At 30.7% G+C, this 20,855-nt stretch overlaps 1 protein-coding gene across 1 annotated transcript; it reads right to left on the bottom strand.

Annotated features, from left to right (window-relative positions):
• Window positions 1-232: 232 nt before the first annotated feature.
• On the bottom strand, window positions 233-4,129 carry LOC114386445 (serine/threonine-protein kinase RIPK-like). Its single transcript, XM_028346450.1, has 5 exons — window positions 3,370-4,129; window positions 2,496-2,631; window positions 2,229-2,365; window positions 1,711-1,834; window positions 233-1,174 (listed from the first exon to the last, which is right to left on the bottom strand). The coding sequence occupies exons 1-5, from the start codon at window positions 3,751-3,753 to the stop codon at window positions 579-581; spliced, it is 1,377 nt and encodes a 458-aa protein (XP_028202251.1). The 5' UTR covers window positions 3,754-4,129; the 3' UTR covers window positions 233-578.
• Window positions 4,130-20,855: the final 16,726 nt, after the last annotated feature.

Raw genomic sequence — 20,855 nt, 5'->3', positions numbered from 1 at the left:
TTCTTTTGACAAAAGATATAATCATAGGTTTAGTTATTTAATTATCAAGTGCGCATATGAGGGCGGCTTTCGTTGCTGTCTTCACTTTGATAAATACTACTAGTATCTAGAATTAGCTTACGTAGTGGCATGTTACTCACCATTCAATATTACGTGTTATTTGGTCAAATATCTTAGCTGTAACCCTTCTTGTTGAAAGATCATATATCTAAATTTGTTCAACAACTCGTAGTTGGTAATTGTCCATTTATTGAACCAGTCTTTTGATTCATCCAGAAGAAAACCTCAACATATACACAATTTAAAACAATTGAACTTTCCTAACTCTTCCTTAATTGAAGAAATTAAATTACTATAAAACAAAAATTAAATTAACTTAAGCATGTTTTCCATGTGTGGACCATATATATATATATATATACTTGCACGCTCACTGTCTTCTTGTCTTTGTCTTTTCTTGGCAATGGGGGGGGGGGGGTCTACTAGCTAGCTAGTTGGTACACTACACAAAACTAACCAATTTTGAGGGAAAATATCTCTATGTATATGTACAAAACATGATTTATCATTTATGTGCCCTAATAGGCAAGAACTCCTTGCCTAATTTTCCCATGTGATGGAGGAGAATTTGATCCACTTCCTCTTCCATTTCGGTGTTTGTGATCATTTGAACGTGATTGTGATTGTGATTGTGGCCTAGGGGTCTTGGGGGATTTAAGTGGATGATGCCTGTGGCCATTCCTATGAAGGTGACCATTGTTATTATTATTTTCCCTCCTCTTAGGTGTCTCACATTGATCCTTTGCACTATGCATTTCATTATTATCCGGTGGAGCTGTGTAAACAAATGTTCCAATTGGAATGTCATCAAAATCTTGGAGTGGCTCAAGGGTCTTGACCACTGTGCTCATTGAGGGTCTGCTCCTTGGTCTGTGGCTGAGGCATTGGAAAGCCAATGCTGCTGCTTTTTTTGTCCCCATTTCAGAATATTGGCCTTCAAGTCTAGGATCCATTATTCTGCTGAGTTTCCTAGAGTCATTTAGCATTGGCCTTGCCCACTCCACTAGGTTTTGCTCCCTTGGAGGGCGATTTTTGTCCACTGACCTTCTCCCTGTTAGCAGCTCCAACAGCACTACTCCAAAACTATACACGTCACTCATTGCTGTCAAGTGACCTATCAAAAAAATTATTATAAATTTGAGTTAGCTACAAGAATTCTAGCCCAAGTGGATGATTAACTGCTAATTACATATTATTATTATTATTAGAATAAAATATCCTTTTAGTCTCTGTAATTTTAGTAAAAATTTGTGTTAATTAGATAATCCTATTTTTATTTTGATTAATTTGATCCTTAAACTTAAAAAAATAATATTTTTTGTCTCTCATCACAAACAATCTTTTTACCGTGAATTGAAGAGGGACAAAAATCTAACTTTTAAAAATTTAAAGATCAAATTGATTAAAATTAAAATTTCAAAACTAAAACTAAGTTTCATACAAACTGAAAACAGATTTTATTCTTATTATTTGTAGGGGTTCAGTAAGTATAAAACATCGTTATAAAATTTTATTGAAAATTAGTGCATTACTAACATTTTATATTACACTTTTTATAATAAAAAATGACTTTTAAATCTTTAGTTATCATTATTATTATTATTATTTGATGAAAGTGGATTGATGGAAAATATAAAGTTATAAGGTTACCTGTCATGATATATTCTGGAGCTGCGTAGCCGTGTGTACCCATAACTCGGGTTGAAACGTGAGTGTCATCTCCTTCGGGACCGTCTTTTGCCAACCCAAAATCAGATAGCTTTGCATTGTAATCCTGAAAGAATATTTAATGAGAAAAGTAAGTATTAAGAACAACATTATATCCAAGAAGAGAAATCATTGAAGAATATTAAAAATAAGAATGATATTTGAACATTCTAATGTATTTTTTTTATTTTTTCTATTTCTTTCTCTTTCAAGTTTCAATTAGTATGTCACCTTCAAAAAAAACTTTCCAATAGTATGAGTTGTCAAGGTTTAATTAATGTTTAAAGAAGAATATCTTAACTCTATCCATTTCACATTATTCCTTTTATATAAAAAAAATCCCTTTACACCCCTTATAAAATATTAAATCAAATAAACACATAGGTGTTATGAACTTCTACATATAATTGAGAAAAAGAGATTTTAATGGAACAGTAAAGGAGGATGAAAGTGAGACTTACAGAGCCTAACAAGATGTTAGAAGCTTTGAAATCTCTATAGATGACTGGCTTCTCAGCTTCATGAAGAAATGCTAAACCCTTCGCAGCTCCAACAGCAATTTTCATTCTCGTTGACCATGAAAGTGATGCCGAGAATCCTGAATTAATTGCCACAATAAAGAATAATAAAAGGTTAATTAATTAGTTCTTCAAGAATAATTTAGGCTTATTTCATATGAATACATTAATAATAGTGAGTACTTATATTAATTATAACAAAATTCTTACTTCTAAATAATTGATTCTCCAAGCTTCCTCTTGGTAAATATTCATATACTAAAACCCTGTGTTCTTCTTCACAGCAGTATCCTATCAGCTTCACGAGATGTGGATGCCTTAGTTGCCCCAGAAAAACAACTTCAGTCTGTCGTCAGCACAAGTTAGAAAACCAAAAGGTCAGAACTGATCAAAGACGCGTAATCTTAAAGACCTTATTATTTAAATTTATAAAATAATTTGTGACATTCATGTAAAACATTTATTTCAACTTATTTAAATGATTTAGTGTTTTTTAAACATATAAATTTATTTCAATACATTTTACCTTCAAGTCAATAAAGAAACTTTCATTTAATAATAACTCATTCAGTAAAATACTTAATTAAAGTATTTATTTAAACATGACACATTAATTATTTTGATAAACAACTTAGTTAAGTGTTTCCACAAATATAACTTGTATGAGGACTAATGGAATTTAAGTAACTTTTTTATTTGTAATAAGCTTTTCTACATGTATTTTTTTAGTAGACAATTTAGATAGAGTCAAACACTAAATGAAGTAAAAAGTGAAAGTATTTCTCTTTACGAAAATTTGAATAACCAACCCTCTACCTAACCTTCATTAGCTTTTAATAAGCTTTATGATGAATGTATTGAAACATATGTGAAAATATTTATAGTAGAATAACAAGCCATGCACTTTTATTATCTCAACTATGGACGTTCTAATTAAGCAAATATCTCAAAAAGCACTCAATATAAGACCATGGGCGCGTATTTTTTGATTTAGATCACATATATTCTCCACTGTGAAAACCAGATAAGCCGCGTATTTGACACTAATTTAATTATGCGGAAGAAAACAAAGTAGCATACGTACCAACCACTCTTTGTGGCCCTGCGAGCCATCCAAGTCCAAGAGCTTAACAGCCACCGGTTGAGCCTTGAGGCCATGCCTAAGCTTGTCATCAATGAACCCCTTATGCACGGGTCCGAACCCACCTTCTCCAAGAAAATTGCTAGAAGAGAATTGTTGAGTAATAATCTTGAGCTCAGCGAGTGAGAAAACATGGAGGTTGGTTCCCGCTAGAGAAATTGACAGATCCTCCGAAAGAGTCGTGCTTGGATAACTCAAATCCGTCACAGAAATTCTGTGTGAAGAATTTGGCTTTGTAGCCACCACTTTCTTTGGCTTTGGAGAGGGATATTCACCCTTGTAACAACCGGGGAAGATTGATTTCCATAGGGTTTTCATAAGGGTCATTGTTGATGAATTGAGAAAAGAATAAAATGAATGAATTCAAACTTGAAATGGTTCTTTATGATTATATAGTAATCTACAATCTCATAGCTATACTTTGCTCCCAAAGTGTTTGTATAGAGATATATCCTTGAGGAAGGTTGGAAAACTTAATTGGTGAGATATTTGTATATATTAGGTAAGAAGAGAGATAGGGTTTGTAGAAATGGAAATTGGGTTTATGACTTTTGAGGGAATGGTAGAGAGGTTGTATTCAAAATCTTCAGCTGCTTAGAGAGAAAAGAGGTTTAGCTCCTTTTTATACCACCCCAATGTTGATTTTTTCCTCTAAAGTTGTTTTTGAATAGTTGTCTAGGTCCTATATGCCATGGATTTTCTTCCTTTTTGTATTTAATATATACAGACATAGAATGAAGGGGTTATAGTTGTTTGGCAAGCAAGAAATTTCGAAAGATCTGAACAAATTGTTTAATATTATTTGATAAATGGGGAACCGAGTATCTCAAGTCTAAGATGTTGGTTAAACACAAATGACGCAACTGCCCCTCTTGACTTTCATGCATTTGTTATGGTGACAAATTTGGAAAAGAAACTTTGACTTGTCATTATTCGAATCTTTTCAATTGCGAAAGCACCTTCAACATTTCCGTTCATTTTCTAATATCTACTGTATTTGGTGAAGACTTGCACTCTTTCACGGATCCAGGAGTTGCTCATGATTTCATACTGCTCTATTAGTTGAACCATATTTTCTTCTTTGTTTTGTTGGGTTTTCGTTGACCTTAATTTCTGAAACTCAAATTAATGTTTTGATATGCCCCATCTTCTTTTCTCTATTCATCTAGACTTTTAGTAGTGCCTGCTGTTTCTTTTAATTAAAGCTGAATAAAGTTAAATACAATGAAATATTTTACTATGAACTTTAATAAATAAAAAAACAAATAAAAATTCTTTACAAAGAGGTAACGACTTCAAGAATACGATGAACAGTGGAAAACACAAAACAAACTCCATATATATGCTCAATTGTTTTACTAGCTATGTACTTTAATAAATAAATAAAATTGTTTTACTATGAAGATAGTACAAAAGGGTAACGTGTCCCATTCCCGAGTGATCTAGTCAGAGGGCAATTCTGTGACACGCACGACGTGTTTGTTCTTCAGATATTGAAAATTATACTTGGTTGGTATGCGTGCGACCTTAATTGGTTTGGTTTCTAGAAGATGCAGATCGTACATAAATTAATTCAGCATGTTGTTTATACAATGACAAAGCATCATTTAAATAAATGAATTGGACGGATATGCATATCATTAACAACCAACACAAGGACTTATAATAGGCCTAACATATGAGGTTACCATCTGAGAATGCTACTGAAGGGCAATTGGAATGAAAATATTAGAGGGTCCACCAAATAAAAAATCCAAAATACATATTGGAATTTGAAAGATATGTTACATTTCTATAAGAGATTTATACTAGTCATACTTTTAATATTATATGATTTAGAATCGATGAAGCTAAGAAAATTTCAAATCTTCTGGGACAAACCTCATTCCTATGTTTCTGACTTTTTGATTTATTGTGTAACAATAGGGGATTCTATATATCCCCTCCAACATGTATAGTATTTCTCCCTTTTACATTATTGTTGGATAGTGGAAACTACAAGTGAGTCAAATAATATACAAGTTTGGAAGGTAAATTAATGGCAAAAATGTTGAAAATAAAGCACTCGTGTATATATCTCACTACTAAACATGTCACATTTAACAATATTTTTTTGTTAACACTTATTATTATTAAAATCTTAACATTTAAAAAATATCGCGAAATATGAATAAATGTTATTAATATACTTTTATCATATATTATTAAATATTATATATAATTCATGTTGTTAAAAATTTTAATAATATTTTTATTAAGTGTTAAATAAAAAATGGTATTTAAAATCATATGTACAGCAGTGTTTTTCTCTGAGGCTAATACCACCGAGTGCATAGAGTGATAGGTATAACCGTATATATGAAGCAAATTCTTGTAATTTAATAAGTGGTATTTCAGTTTACATTTAGAAAATGTAACTGTAATAAAAACTCAATAAACAGATATTTATTGTTGTTGATGGTCCTAAGTCCTAACTATCATAACTTTTTCTGTAAAAAAAAAAAAAAAAACTATCTTAACTTAAATAGGTTAATCAAACATAAAAAAATTACACCCATATCTTCTAGTTTTTTTAAAATTACTCATAATATCGTTCTTCTTTCTATTTCTACATTAACTTCTTTTCTGTTTAAAAATATTACAGTATTATTCTCTTATATAATACATTAACATCTCCTAGGAGAAAAATTATTGTAATGATTAAAAAAACAAAAATTACTTATATAATTTCATGAAACTTCATAAATGATTAATATAATACAAAAATGGCATTTTACATCACCACAACAATGTAAAATGGCATTTTATTGAAAGTGTCTCACTTTTAACTTTGCTCGATTTAACATTGGTTTAAAACTAATGTTAAAATTCTTTAATCGGCATTAAAAAAAATTATAGTATTGTTGGTTGGTAGCCAATTGTAAATATAAAAGTGAACAAATAGAATTAATCTCAAATAAGTGGATAACCTTGTTAATTGCATGTGTGGAGATAACAACTAGATTAAAGTGGGACCAACGTGTGGGGGTTCAGCTCTCATTACCGTGGGCAGGAAGTGTTTTGTTCGGGTGCATCCTTGCTGGGATGTTAATTAGTAATATTATTATAATTATAATTACCTAAATGGAGGAATCCATTTTCTATTATCCTTTCCATAATTGTTTGGTTGGAAAATAAGTAACGAGGTTGGCATCTTCCAAATAACTTGGACTCTCAAACATTGTGTGCGTTTCAAGAGAAAAAATTTGATGATGGTAAAAAAGTTTAAATTTAAAAAACAAATAAAACTTATACGACTTAAAAAAAATAACTGATATGATGAATTCAGTTATAAAAAAATAATTGATATTATGACTTAACATTTAAGCTATAAATTAAAAAAAATTATAAAAAAATTTATGACTTTAATTAAAAAATTAAAAGTCATAATCGATATTATTAACTCGAAAGTCTCAAGATGAATAATAATTCAAAATTCACCTCCAACTAATAATTTCAGAAAAAAAATTACCTCCACTTAATAAATTAGCCTGACGAAAACCGCGGTGATTACCGGTGTGCCAATTGAGGACAATTCCGTCAATACGGGAGTAGGTTACGTGGGGCCACTCCACGTAACATGATTCTGTATGAATAAAGTCAATGAACATGTTGGGGTAATCTGGTCATTCCAATAAAAATTAAAATTGATTAATTAATTCTAAAAAAATTAAATTTGACGACCTTGTCAACACTGATAAACCTGAAAATATTTCAGCGTATCCCTTGGCATGCAAGGAAAAGGAAACTTATTTTTAGAAGTCCAGAAAAATGGGTAATGATGCTCTAATGTCACCATGCCACAATTGTTTGTATGTTAGAATTTACTAAATTTTAGGAGAATCATTTCGTCACTGTATTATTCTAATAAGAAATAATTAACATGTGAAGTGGACAGTTAAACAAACTGTCGCAGAAGCTGAACATCAGTTAAACGAGAAGTTAATGTAATTAAAGCTAGTTTGGATAATTAATGAAGTATCTAGAAGCTGAAATTTTCCTAATTCAATTTGATCATATGTACTTTAAAATAAAATAAAGGCAGTGTGTGTATGCATGTATATGATTGATTAACATTATAAATTTAAAAATTTGGCCAAGATTATACTGAATAGAGGTATTGATCACATTACGGATTAGGATGCATTGGTTTACTTTATTTTTACTTGATTCAGACCAATATAAAAGGTCAGATGAGATTAACTTGATTTGTTAATGTAACATATAATTATATGCATCTTCATATTATATATGATTACATTATAAAAGTAAATAAATATAAATCAAATTAAAATATATTTTATAATTCTACATTTGTAGACTCAAATTAAAAATAATATTTGTTTCTTTTTATAAAAACCAATTCATGACTATTGCATTAATTATTTAAACTAAAATATCCATAATTAATTGTATTAGTAAATAATTAGACAAAAGAAATGTATGTTAATAATAAAGATAATTTTAAAAAATAAATTTATTCTATAAATTATACGTAAAATGTTATTGATATGTTAAGACAAGAAGTATTCTTTTCTTTTTTTTTGAACAGAGTCAAGAAGTATTCTTATTAACACATAATTATTATAAAAAAATACAAATTCAATATAGGTATAATGGAGCATACCCCTTTACCCTCCGAGTGCATGATAGGCTATTACTCTCCCCATTTGCTTTTTTTACATTCCTTATTTTACTTTAACAAACTATATAAAGTCATGGCATATCATCTTCTTTTTTGTTTTTTAAATGGCATACCCTGCTAGTGTATATGATCATCCAACTTATATAATGAACATCACACTACTAAAAATATATATATTCTACGATGGTTAATTTCAGCATACTACGTCAGTTTTTGATCGTCATCGTAGGTGATGTCGTTGAATGTTGGTATACCTATGACGACGGTTTCTAACTCGTCTTAGAATGCACTTTATACGAAAGCAGTTACGTCATGTAAACTGTCTTAAAATTACCTTCATTCAAAGACGATTTTTTTGTAAAAATCGTCTTAGAATGAGGCTCATTATAAGGTGGTTTATACGACGTAACCATCCTTGTATCAAGCTTATTCTAAGACGATTCTGCCTTAAAATCGTCTTAGAACATCGTACATTCTAAGATGGTTTTGGTGTGTCAGCCGTCTTAGTATGTACTACGTTCTAAGACAGTTTCAGTTGGAATCGTCTTAGAATGTGCAATTTTTTTAATTATGATTTCTTTACGTTGCACCTATTATACAGACCATTAATTTAACCTGCACATAAAAAACAATATTAATATAAAATCCTCTAATTAGCAACACAATTAATATAGAATATTAAAAAGAAAAATGTAGAACATTAGGAATGATTTCTATATGAATGGATTTGAGTTGTATTTCCATTTCAACTAACCAATTCAATAGTAGAGAGAGATTTGAGTAAACCAATGTTGTGGGAATGTAATGAACAAAGTAAACTACCTGTAGAACTAATGAATTTACAAATTACAACCACTACCTTCTGAAAATTAATCATCAAAAACCCTTGCCACTAACAAAACTCAAAATACTCCAAAAAATATGTTAATCACAACAATAAAAAGTAGCTAATAGCATGCATGCACATGCAACATAGTCATGGAGAGAGGGAGACCTGTCGACCAAGATGAGCAACAAAACTTGGCCTCATCAACATGCTTCACATCAAGCCTAATAAACTAGGATCCAACACTCCCATCATGGTGGGCATAGGTACGAAGAATAGATCTATGAAGTCAACACATTCGACATTGATGCATGAATGACCACCAACAGTAAAGGTGCTTCTAAGAGTGTATGTGACCTGTTTATTGATATAAATTTAGCCAAAGCTTGTGATATAACATAATTAAATAGTTGTACCTACACCCAACAACAAATGTTCAACAAGTGAGTAGCAACATCACTGCCAAACAACATTACTTATAATTACAAATTATATGTCACAACATAAATTTGGTTAACTAATGATAAACTTGTTACAATAGATCAAGTGTTGTTTGTCAAATTGAGTAGTAATGAAAACCTAAATTGGTAGGGTCCACTGAGTCAAGATGTGTGCAGGTGGCATCATCAGAGAAGCCGAAAACCCATAATTTGGAAATTACTATGAACATTTTGAACTTCACAAATATCAAATAGAACAGTAAAATAGTTGTACATGAAAATTGTGATTGAAACATGTTCCTTAAGTGATGTATCTGCACCGTCCAATGATGCAAGAAAGTGATAGCACCCATGACTCAAGGGATATTCTTAAGGCCAAAAGAATCAACAAAAGACCCAAGGGATGGGACGAATACATGCATTAGACCTTACAATTTGAGTGTTGTAGTGATTTAGGTAGTGGTTTAGCTTTTCTGTAGTACAAACCCAACTGTCAGCTAATAAGATCACTGTAACTAATAAAACTTTTTATTTGAGTATTTAATGTAACACCATATTTAAGATTTGAATTCAAAAATTTTATTAAGCTAAAACAATTCTATACAATTTGATCCATGTGCTCGATGGTATATTTATTAGTCATCTAATATTAAGATTGGATAAACTTTGATATTGTAATAGAAATGAAAAGAGGCTGATTACTCACAAGGTGTAACTCAAGTGGCTAGTAATTTGAGCTCTTTAAGCATATGACAGGAGTTTGATTTCTTGCTATGTGAATAGAGTAACATTTGTGGAAGAGGAATTGTCCTTTAATTGATACTTTACTTTCTTAGGGATTAATCTCACAGCTTTTGGTTATGGAAATACTTGCTTTTAAAAAAAAATCTAACTCTTAAAAGCTAATTTAAAATAGAATAATTGTCCAATATTAGAATAAATATTTAACTATTTTCCTCTCCAACATGGTGCATATCAACAATCACTAAATTAAATTTTGGAACGGTTGGTTAATGGGCTGCCAAAAGAGGCTTTGGATGTTTGTATGGACTTGGAATAAAAGATGGGCAACTTTAGCTTTTTAAATGTAGATGTTGTAGTAGTTTTTTTATTTTGAAAAGGGCAAAAAATATATTAATTTGAGTGTTTGGAATCTGTTATTGGTGCTTCTACGTAGTGTAGCCTGCTTAGTGCTATAGTGATAACAGAATCAGTCATCAATTTGTTACTTGTAATAAGCCTTTTATATAACATGTATTAATGAAGGAAACATAGCAAAAAAATTAGTCCGTTACAAATGTGTTAGTTGTAATAAGTTGGAGGTCCAGACTATTCCATTTAAAACGAATGCTTGAAAATACAAGGAGTCATACAAAGAGTTTTAGCATTGACAGTGATGACACTTAGATCCTGCTTTTTGTGGGGTGAAAGCTTAATGTATAAGGCTAGATTAAAAAAATGATGTTTTTGTTGCATAGAATAAAATATTAATTAATAATTAATTAAACATCAAACATGGACAGGTTTCCTATTTTTTAATGAAAAAATAATTCAAATTTGTTTTATATTTTTTTCTAAATAAATAATGTAAAGTTAAATTAGCAGAAAAATGTGATAGAATCATTTCATTTAATTACAATAGAGACAGGAAAGGAGTCACTAAAGACATAGATGTAATACACACTCACCCTTGTTTGATTTCACTACAGGAGCTGGTGGAGATGGAGTAACAAGAGGAGGAGGGACACCACTGGGGGAGTTGGTGTTGGTGTTGGTGGCTTTACTATTGGGGGCTGAGGGAGAAGGGGTACCTTAACAGTGGATGTTGGAACTGTTGGTGTGGTCACTAGCCCTAGAGGGTAAGATGGTGATTTCACTGGAGGGGCAAGAGTTAGTGCCTTTACTGGTGGAGTAGGTGCAGGAACCTGTACCAAAATGCCATATTTCTAGCCGTTTTTAACAACAAAATTTATGTATGCTAATGTCAACACACTCATGCATCAACAACTTTTACATTTGAGATGTAATCTATTTACTAAATATTGAATGTATATCTTTGATTGGTCTAAGATATCTTCCATATCTATGTCATGTAGAGATTGTCCTTGTTAACAAAGGAGTGGAAGTCATGAAAAATTAAAAATAAATAAATAGTGCGCTACATTTTTAACGATATCCCTACATTTTTCACATTGATCTTTACAATTGTTTTCTACTTAAATTTTCCTCTATGTAAGGTATTTTAATATTAAGCATTTTCGACCACACATATATAGTACAGGAATAGAAAGCTTAAAGCATGTGACGTTGTTAGCTTTTTTTTTTAAGAAACGAACATCAATAAAATTTACCAAATTAAACAAGCTGGCTAGATTGGACCTACCTTTAGAAAATAAACAAATCACACGGATAATGACAAAAATTTAAAAAGCAATTTTACAATAAGCTAGTATGTTTAGATATCAAAGTGATACAAAACAAAATTGAAAGGAAAATTTTTGTATAAGTGAACATAGTCAACATACCACTGTCTTGAGATCTTCATCATAGGAAAAAACTTGCACATTAACATAATGGTGAATATTCATGTTAAAGTAAAAACACTTGAAGCAAGAAATTAAACCAAATGATTTTTCATGCACCTTATTGCTGCACATGTGAAAATGATAAGTGTATGAACTATGAAAGCCTAATGACGTGACTTTTGTATCCTATATATATTGTCAGTTGAATAAAGCCTATTACAATTAAACTTTGTTACTCCCACAATTTACCAAAAACCCAATTGCAATAGGCAGTTCCAAAAGGAAATTTCACTATACTACAATATTGATTTAAGGTAAAATTTGTCCTCTTATTATGTGACTAGACCAAAAATGGTATAAATGAATGTCTGGTTGTTGATCATTTGCTTCACTAAGGCTTTATGGGGGTTAAATCCATTGATTACCAAAAAAGTTTTAGAATAAAAGAAACAAACAGTTACAGAATACATAAACTTAATGTTCTCTCATTCCCTTATGCAATGGAGATTGAGACTGTTAATGTCAGGGAAACTAGATTTTTAACTTGATAAACTCACAAGGATGGTTATAGCGTCATAATATACAAAATGAACATGACTAAGGGCAAAATGAAGAATAAAATTTGACAAAGTCTCCACTTAAGGTACACTTTTCCGAAAAAATAGCAGCACGGGTAAAAGAAAAAGAATCAAGCAACATACAATATCATAATAAGAAAAACATATACAAGTACTATTGAAGGAAGACCTCATAAGCATGCAGAAATAAACATAATTGTGTTCTTAGCTCTTAATTTGTATTATTCACTATAATCATAGCAGATAAATGTTCTCGATCTACTGTATCTATTATACAGTTGGTATAGAACTCTGGGTCACCACTCGAATATACAGAGAGGTCACAAGGTTTGTGTCGTTCTCCTGCCCCATTTTTTTATTAGTAATAATAGTGCACTTTAGTTTCAAAGTCAGAAGGTCATTGACACCACAAACAGGGAACATCACAACCCACCATAGACGGAGTTGCAAAAACAAAGACATTTACCTACCTAGGGAGTTTCAGTAAGTCTTAAATTACTATGAATCCCTAAATACACAGGGAATGCTAGCATTTACTTCTATTTCAGAGGGTATTGTTGAGAAAGGAAATAGCAAGAATACCTGACCGAACGATGACACTGACCTATGCGACCTACAGTGAATAAACAGCACGAGCAACATTCAGCCCATGGCGACAGCTAGACTGAGCCCACGGCACCTACACTGAGCCCACAACGGGAGGTTGAGTAACGACAATGCATGACCTAGGGTGAGGGATTAAAGAAACACAATGATGAGCACGACGAACGATGAATGGTTCAAGGATAGTGAGTGCGGGCGAGACACAAGTTAATTATTTAATTTGTATCTTTAAAGTTAAAGACGGTGGTAAAAAACTGTCTTTGTCTCCCTACGTTCAAAGACGGTTGAAGCTTATACCCGTCTTAAATAATTCTCAATTAATTTAAAAAATGTCATTGTTTTTTCATACACTTGCATTCTAAGACGATTATATCAGCCACCGTCGTCAAAGAGGTCATTTGAAGATAGGTTTTCAAAACCGTCTTCATTTTAAAAGCTGAAAATTACAAAAATGCTACCATCTTGTTATTTAAGATGGTTCTATGGTGATTGACATCATATCTGCGTCATAAAAAAGACTTTTTGTAGTAGTGTCATATAATTAATTTCTTAATCAAATATTTTACTTATATGAATGTTGGTGTTCATGTGAGACACGAGTCTCTTATCATTTGAGAATCCATCCATCGTGCAACTACAATTAGTAATGGCTAAAGTAGTATTTCTTTTAATAATAGTTTCTATTTTTATTTTTTTTTGAAAAATTATATTACATTAATTTATATAAATGAGATAATAAATAATTTTATATTAATATATATTTTGGATATATAATCTATGTATTACGAAACATTGATCTAAACCTCGATTTCAAGAACATTATAGTTTTACTAGATTGATTTTACTGATGTTTTACCATAAAATTTTCTTGTGTTGCATCATTCTGAATTTTACCTCAGCTTAGAGATCAACTAAAATCAACTTACAAGAAAAACAAACATGTCTTTTGGTATTCTACTAAGATCAGAAATATTAAAAAAAAAAAAGTCTCCAAATATGTGCGGTTGATTTCATCTACGTACACACGTTACATTTTTTTCATAATTAACATAACATTATTCACGTGTAAAGCCTAACTGGTTAGAGGTTCCTAAGGTCAAAATTTTAATCAGAATATGAACTGGTGACAACCCATCTGGAATCTGGGTTTTTGCTTTTCTAGATTTGATCAGATAGAGATCAGCTAAGCCAATAATTATCACCACGTGTTTTTAATTATTTTCTTTTTCAAAAATAAAAAATAACTTGGTAGAAAAATTAATAATAGTACACGTGATTATTAATTAAAGGTTAAATTAATTGATAAGTTCATGTACTATTATATTAATTAAGTCTATAAGTTGAAAAAAAAATATAATTGAGTTCTTGATGTTGCAAAATTTTTGTAATTTGGTATTTAGAGTTAGTTTATGATAATTTAATTAAAACCGCTAAAATAACTTTTTTGTGCTTTTAAAAACTCTAAAAATTTAATTAAAAATGATTACAAAATCCAGGATCTATTATAATTTTTTTAGTTAAAAATGTTCAAATAGTTCAAGCACCTAATGATAAATTTAATCTTAATCAAACAATTGTTTCACAACCAAAAGGACTCTGGCTAGCATCTCTTGCAGAAAGACGCTATTTGTACGGGAACTCATTTACACGTCACCCACACGTGAGAGTGCAGAGTGAGTGATGAATAAGGCTTGTAATCTCCGAATATGATCTAGGGATCTATAACGAAATAATTTGCCATCTTTTAAAAGTAAATATTGAGTTTAATGATAATGTATTAATGATATAAAATATTTACGTTTACTCATAAATTATTATTGATATAACTTTTAAAATAATTATAAAAATTAATATATTTATCCTATGTTATAGATTATAATTAGATAAAAATATAATTTTTTTTATAATATAAGTGTTTAATTTGTTTTCTCTGTATTCAAGATTGAAAACTAACAAATACGTCTAAAACCAAAGTAAAATATACTCACCATTAGCGTTTAACCATTTTTCTCTTATAATTAATGAACTATTTCGTATTTGTGATCCCATGCTTTATAGGGAGATCCCAAACAAGATTAATCTAAGTTCTATTTTGATAAACTTTTCAAAATCATTTTACAAGAGAAGATCTAGAGAATAAAAACATAAAATAAATTGACCTTGATTTCCTAAGCTAAACAAACTTGCAATTCAACACTTAAGAAAACTTAAATGAAAGAGTTATTATAAAAATTAAATGCATAAATTATTTTTAACTTACGAAATTTAATTCGTTTTATATTTATAATTTTTTTACTTATAATTACTTATAGAAAAGTTTAGGACAAAATGTTTTATTCATTTATTTTTTTTCAATTTATTCCTTTATATTTTAAAAACTTCATCTTAGTTTTTTATCTTATTTATTTTGTTCAAAATAATCTTTTATCTTTTAAAAAAATTCACTTTCATCATTTATTTTATTTATATAAAAAATTCCAAATGACTTTTCAACTATTTAAATATATTTAAAATGATCATTTATCTAAGTGTTATTGAAGGACAAAAGTTAAATATATTTAAATAGTTGAAGAACTATTTTAAACATTTTAAATAAGATAAGATACTAAAGTAAATTTTTTAAAATAAATAATTATTTTAAATCTTTTAAATTAGATAAATGATTAAAATAAATTTTTTAAAAGATAAAAAACTATTTTAAACAAAATAAATAAGATAAAATATACAAATGGTATTGTATCTTCTACGTACCTCAATGCATTTGCGCTTTGCATAAAAAGTCTCTGCTGCACCTTAATTATAATTGCACAGCCGTTGATAAATTTTGAAAGTCTATCCAACTTGCAAATGGGGACACACACTTTCTCAACAAGTCTGTCAATAATTTATAGATCACTTTGCCGAAGCATTGCTTGAAAAGACATATAACTAAATGTTCCCAAGAAATTTTCTATAGAAGCTTTCGATCAGAAGCCAATGTTTTTTTTTTTTCAATAGGAGAAAGTCAATGTTGATATATAAGACCAACGTATGCTTCTTTCAGAACGTCCATCATTATATATTTGGTGCTCGTGTGTGCTGTACATCTTCGTAAGTATTTGGAGTTTCCTTGCTTCACAAAAGGGTCATCACTCATTAAAGAGCACCCTTCAATTCATTCTTAACAAAGACACTCGAAAGACTTGCTAGATCGATTCCATTTCTCATTTTCTCTAATTGGGGAGGATCATGTTAACAAGTTATGTGCTTGTATTGCGACCTAGCTTGTTATTCAATGCATAACTCATTGCTCTCTAGAAAACTATGTGAGGAAGTGGAGAAGACTCATAGGATAAACAGTTACTGTTAATTAGAAAAGATAAATGTTTGGTATCCATTATTGAGGCATATGAACATAATAAACCTTTTTAAGTGTTTTTTTTTTATAAAGAAAATATCATCCACTAATTTTTTTAAATTTAGTCTATATAAAAACTTATTTATTTTTAATCTCTATAGTTAATAAAATCACATGTCTTAGTCCCTAGTAAAGGATAGTTGTAGTCTTTAGTAAAAGGCTAAATTAAATTAGTTTTGTAAAATATGATGACTAAAAAAATAAAATATTTATAGGGGATACAATCAAAACTCGTGATATTTTCAAAATTCAGACACAAACATAAACTTTTTCTTCAAAACCATTGGAAAATAAACTTGATTTAATTTGAATTGGACCAAATTTATTTAAAAAATAAATTCATTTTAAGTCCATTTAATTTCGTTTTATCAAATGTTGTTTAAAAACAAATAATTCTCATGCATGCTACTCATTGCCTTCGTATATGTAGTATCTAGCATCTAGCATCCGAGGAACAAATATAGAGTGGGCCCTTTGCTTGAAGTCCTTGCTCTACCAAGGTTCAGCCCAAAACTGATACGCCTGTAATAACCCACACCACCAGGGAATATTCTTCTTGCACCAGTCCAATCTCAAATACACTCAGCAAAACATGTGAAAAACCAAATTTGTCCTTCACTTAAAATCTCGATTACTCCCATCTCTCCCCTCACCTTCTTAACATCCCACTTATCCTTTCCAATTTTCACATCGTACTTTGAGTTAAACCAGTTCTCAACTATCCCCAAAGTTGATTCAAACAAGACACCTGCCTAAATGTTATATTTTGATTACTATAAAAGTGACCTTCGAGTCACAAACAAAAATAATAATTGATAATCATTTCTATATGATTCATACGTAAAAGGCAAGGTAGGGGATGCAAAAGAAATAATTAAATAAGTAATATAATTACTACCTCCGCATATGTCTTTGGATGAAGACCACTTGATTGTTCAACAAATGTAGGTGGGGATGAAGATCTCACTGCACATGATATTCTAATCGCAGGTAACAAATCAGAAAATAAGACATTTAATTGTGACTTAATTACCAACATGATAACCTGAACTCAAGTTATAGTCCACTTTTTCATTCACAATCAGTTGTTGCATATATTTTAAAAAAATTACAGCTGACATAGGTTAAATTTTATTTTATATAACTTAAATAAGGATCAGCATTCAACAGTGCCAAAATTTCATTAAAAATACTTAGACAATCCCCATATACTTTTAAAGAACCAAGTGAATCCCTAATCTAACATCTAAACGTTAGTAGTAAAAAACTAGTGAATGCTATTAACAATTTCCTTGAATCGATCCTACCTCTGTCCATTAGATTTCCATCTTCCAGATCATGTTATCAATGCTTCAATTGTGTGATTTCTCCAACGCAACAACTCTGGAAACTCAATGTACTGCTAGTGAGTTCTTTGCTCTTTCATCCTGAGGAAGTTTGCAAGCTTCACTGATAGAAGTTGTTCTCAAACCAGCAGGAGGAATGAAGCAATTTACTAAAAGGCCTCGAACATTGAACGCAACCTCTTCAATTGTCTAGACCCCTTCCATTCTTGTTTTAGTATGGCTAATGGCCATCTCCCCAAACCTGAAAAGGGTAATGTTGGAATTATAAAAAATTTGTTGGGTGTATTTGAGATTGGGCTAGTGCAGGAAGAAAATCCCTACCACCAACCACTCACGCAAACACAGATCCATTTTGTCTTGAAACCAACTTTGCCCAGGACCTAAAACTAAATTATTAAAAGCATACTACTTTTATCAATTAATAAGACTTAATTTAATTATTGGTCTATTATATTCCAATTGTGTGAATTGAATCTTTTTGGTATTGTAATCGCATAATTTTAATTTTTTTCATCAACTTTTCATTAAGTATTTAACAAATCATAATTGACATGTCGATGACATGATAGTTAATATGTCGTCTCATCTTAAATGTATGCTGATGTGGTTCACTTTTGATTCATTAGGTATCACAATAATTAATGATCAAAAGTTTAGTTAGGACACGTTAGAATGTGTAAAGTATTACACCAGTGTCATGTCATCATCTAATGACAATCAACAATATGTATTAAATATTTAACAAAAGACTGATAGGAGGACTAAAGTTCTACAATTGTGATACCTAGAAAATCCTATGCGCAATGGGGACTTAGAAGACCCAAATCATAAACTTATTTTACCTAACAAACCAAAAGTTTAATTATATTGTTTAATAAATACTTCTTTTATATTTATTAGGTGTTTAATTATTTTGTGGGTTCTTGAACTTTTAGGAAAAAAATTTATTAGGTTACTGAACTCTTTTTTTTTGTTTCAATTGGATCCTTGAACTTGTATTTGTTTTTTAATTAGGTAATTAAACATAATTAAAAAAACAAATACAAGTTCAAGGACCCAATTGAAAAAAAGTTTAGGACCTATTTAAAAATGACAAGTAGTTTAAGGACCTAATTAAAAAATTACAAATTTGACGCACAATAATTTATATATTTTTATTATGAATGTGAACTCCTTGTAAGCCAGTATTTTCACCCCTGCGATTTCTAAAGTGGTTGAAGAACAATTTAACCAATTTTCAAAGTGAAATACCTTTACATCATAGTGAAGTGAACAATTAAATTGTTAAATTTGAAAATCAAACAAAAAATCAACACTTACTTTCATATGAAAATTATGATTAGGAGTTTTATCAAACTAAAATATGATCTTTTCTCAAAGTTAGTTAAATTGGTGTCATGTAACAACTGTGACACCCTCTACCTTAACATACATATTTATATAATATCATACATGAAAATGCAGAATTAATTAAAATTATTTTATTCAATAAACATAAAGGAGCTCACGTGAATAAATGGTTCACATTCGCGTTAATCATCAAATTAAAAACTTATCAAATAAGGTTATGAAAACATCTCTGACCCAAAATAAAGTCATCCAATTTTCACAAAAGGAATCAGGTTAAACAGTAGAATAACATAAAGTAATATGTTCATAACATTATGTAGATAATACAAAAACTCATGTCTTAGTGTCACATCCTTTCAGAGCATTGTGTTCCAGCATCCTCTAGCATGAGGTTCTCCATAGTCATCCGCCTAACCATCTGCTCCCACGAACACAAAATTCGAAATCATCACAGGATCTAAACACAAACAGGACATAGGAAGTAAGTTATGACATTCCTAACTAATAGAGAGAAACGAAACAACATAGATATACATATCATATAAATGAAATACAACTTACTTAAATACAACTCACATCATTCCACCACTTATCGCGTGACATCACATCTCAACACTACACGTCTCACACATTTTCACATCATTCACGTACTCAAGAATCAAAACACAATATCACCCAACCAATCAATATCAATCATATAGAAGCGTTATGCAACAAATATACAAAGACTCAATCATATATGCAATGTGGTACTATGTTAGTGAAAAATCTTGTCAGGCGCCTAGGAGTACATGACAAGACAGACCACACACTGGTAAGTCATATCACTCTCACTATGTAAAATCATAGGGAGACCAATCAGGATCACTCTGTTTTGAGAGAATGCTCCAACCATATGGGATCGGCATAGGCTTCAAGGAACATTCAAACTGAGTGTATTTACCCCCAAGGTCTACACTCCGAAGAGTCGGTTAGGGTCTCTCCCTCCTGATTCAGGTCCAACCCAGAAAACATTTTAGCACGCAGGCTCTATCTATGAACTGTACAAAACACACGACTCCTCAATTATTCTCAAAATAATTTTAACTCGTCCCGCATCAAAGTGATTAAACTCGTTGAGTTCCCACAATGGATCTCATCACAATAGTCGTCGTGCAATGAGATGTTACAACAAAAGTTGTTCATTATAGGTGTTGTCTTTCTTGTTGGATGGGATAATAATGATCATTCTAAATCTTGTGTATTGTACTTAGTCTCAAGGATGTGGCCTGTAGGCCCAAATTTTGAAGCCCCAAAAGGTTTTTTGTGTGTCTAAGTTATTTTGTTGGAACTTATGTAAGGATGGTCAAATGGAATCATCCATCAAGGTCAACCACCTAAGATGAAGGTTGATGTATGGTCATAGGCCCAAAAGGTTCATCTCTTTAGAGGCCATCCTACTTAGGATGATCCACAACCTCACAGTGCTAAGCCTATGGGTGTAAGCACTTATGTTATCATCCTAAGAGGTCCACTTTCTTAGGATGGTTTACACTTGGGTTGTCATCCTATGAGGTTAAGCTCCTTAGGATGATCTGTTGTCCCAATGTGCTAAGCTTATGAGGATAATCACTTTGTATTGTCATTATAGGAGGTTGGCCTCCTTAAAATAGCCATTTATTGTACCCATCTATCAGATAA

This window comes from Glycine soja, chromosome 15, assembly GCF_004193775.1.
Source record: "Glycine soja cultivar W05 chromosome 15, ASM419377v2, whole genome shotgun sequence".
NCBI lineage: Eukaryota > Viridiplantae > Streptophyta > Magnoliopsida > Fabales > Fabaceae > Glycine > Glycine soja.
Note: the sequence above shows the minus strand (reverse complement) of the source record. Positions and strands in the feature narration are given on the sequence as shown.

Coding starts and splice junctions, on each gene's coding strand:
- LOC114386445 (XM_028346450.1), bottom strand. CDS start 3,753: ATGACCCTTATGAAAACCCTATGGAAATCAATCTTCCCCGGTTGTTAC. Junction 1,835..2,228: donor CTAACATCTTGTTAGGCTCT/GTAAGTCTCACT, acceptor ATATTCTTTCAG/GATTACAATGCAAAGCTATC. Junction 1,175..1,710: donor TCCAGAATATATCATGACAG/GTAACCTTATAA, acceptor TTTTTTTGATAG/GTCACTTGACAGCAATGAGT.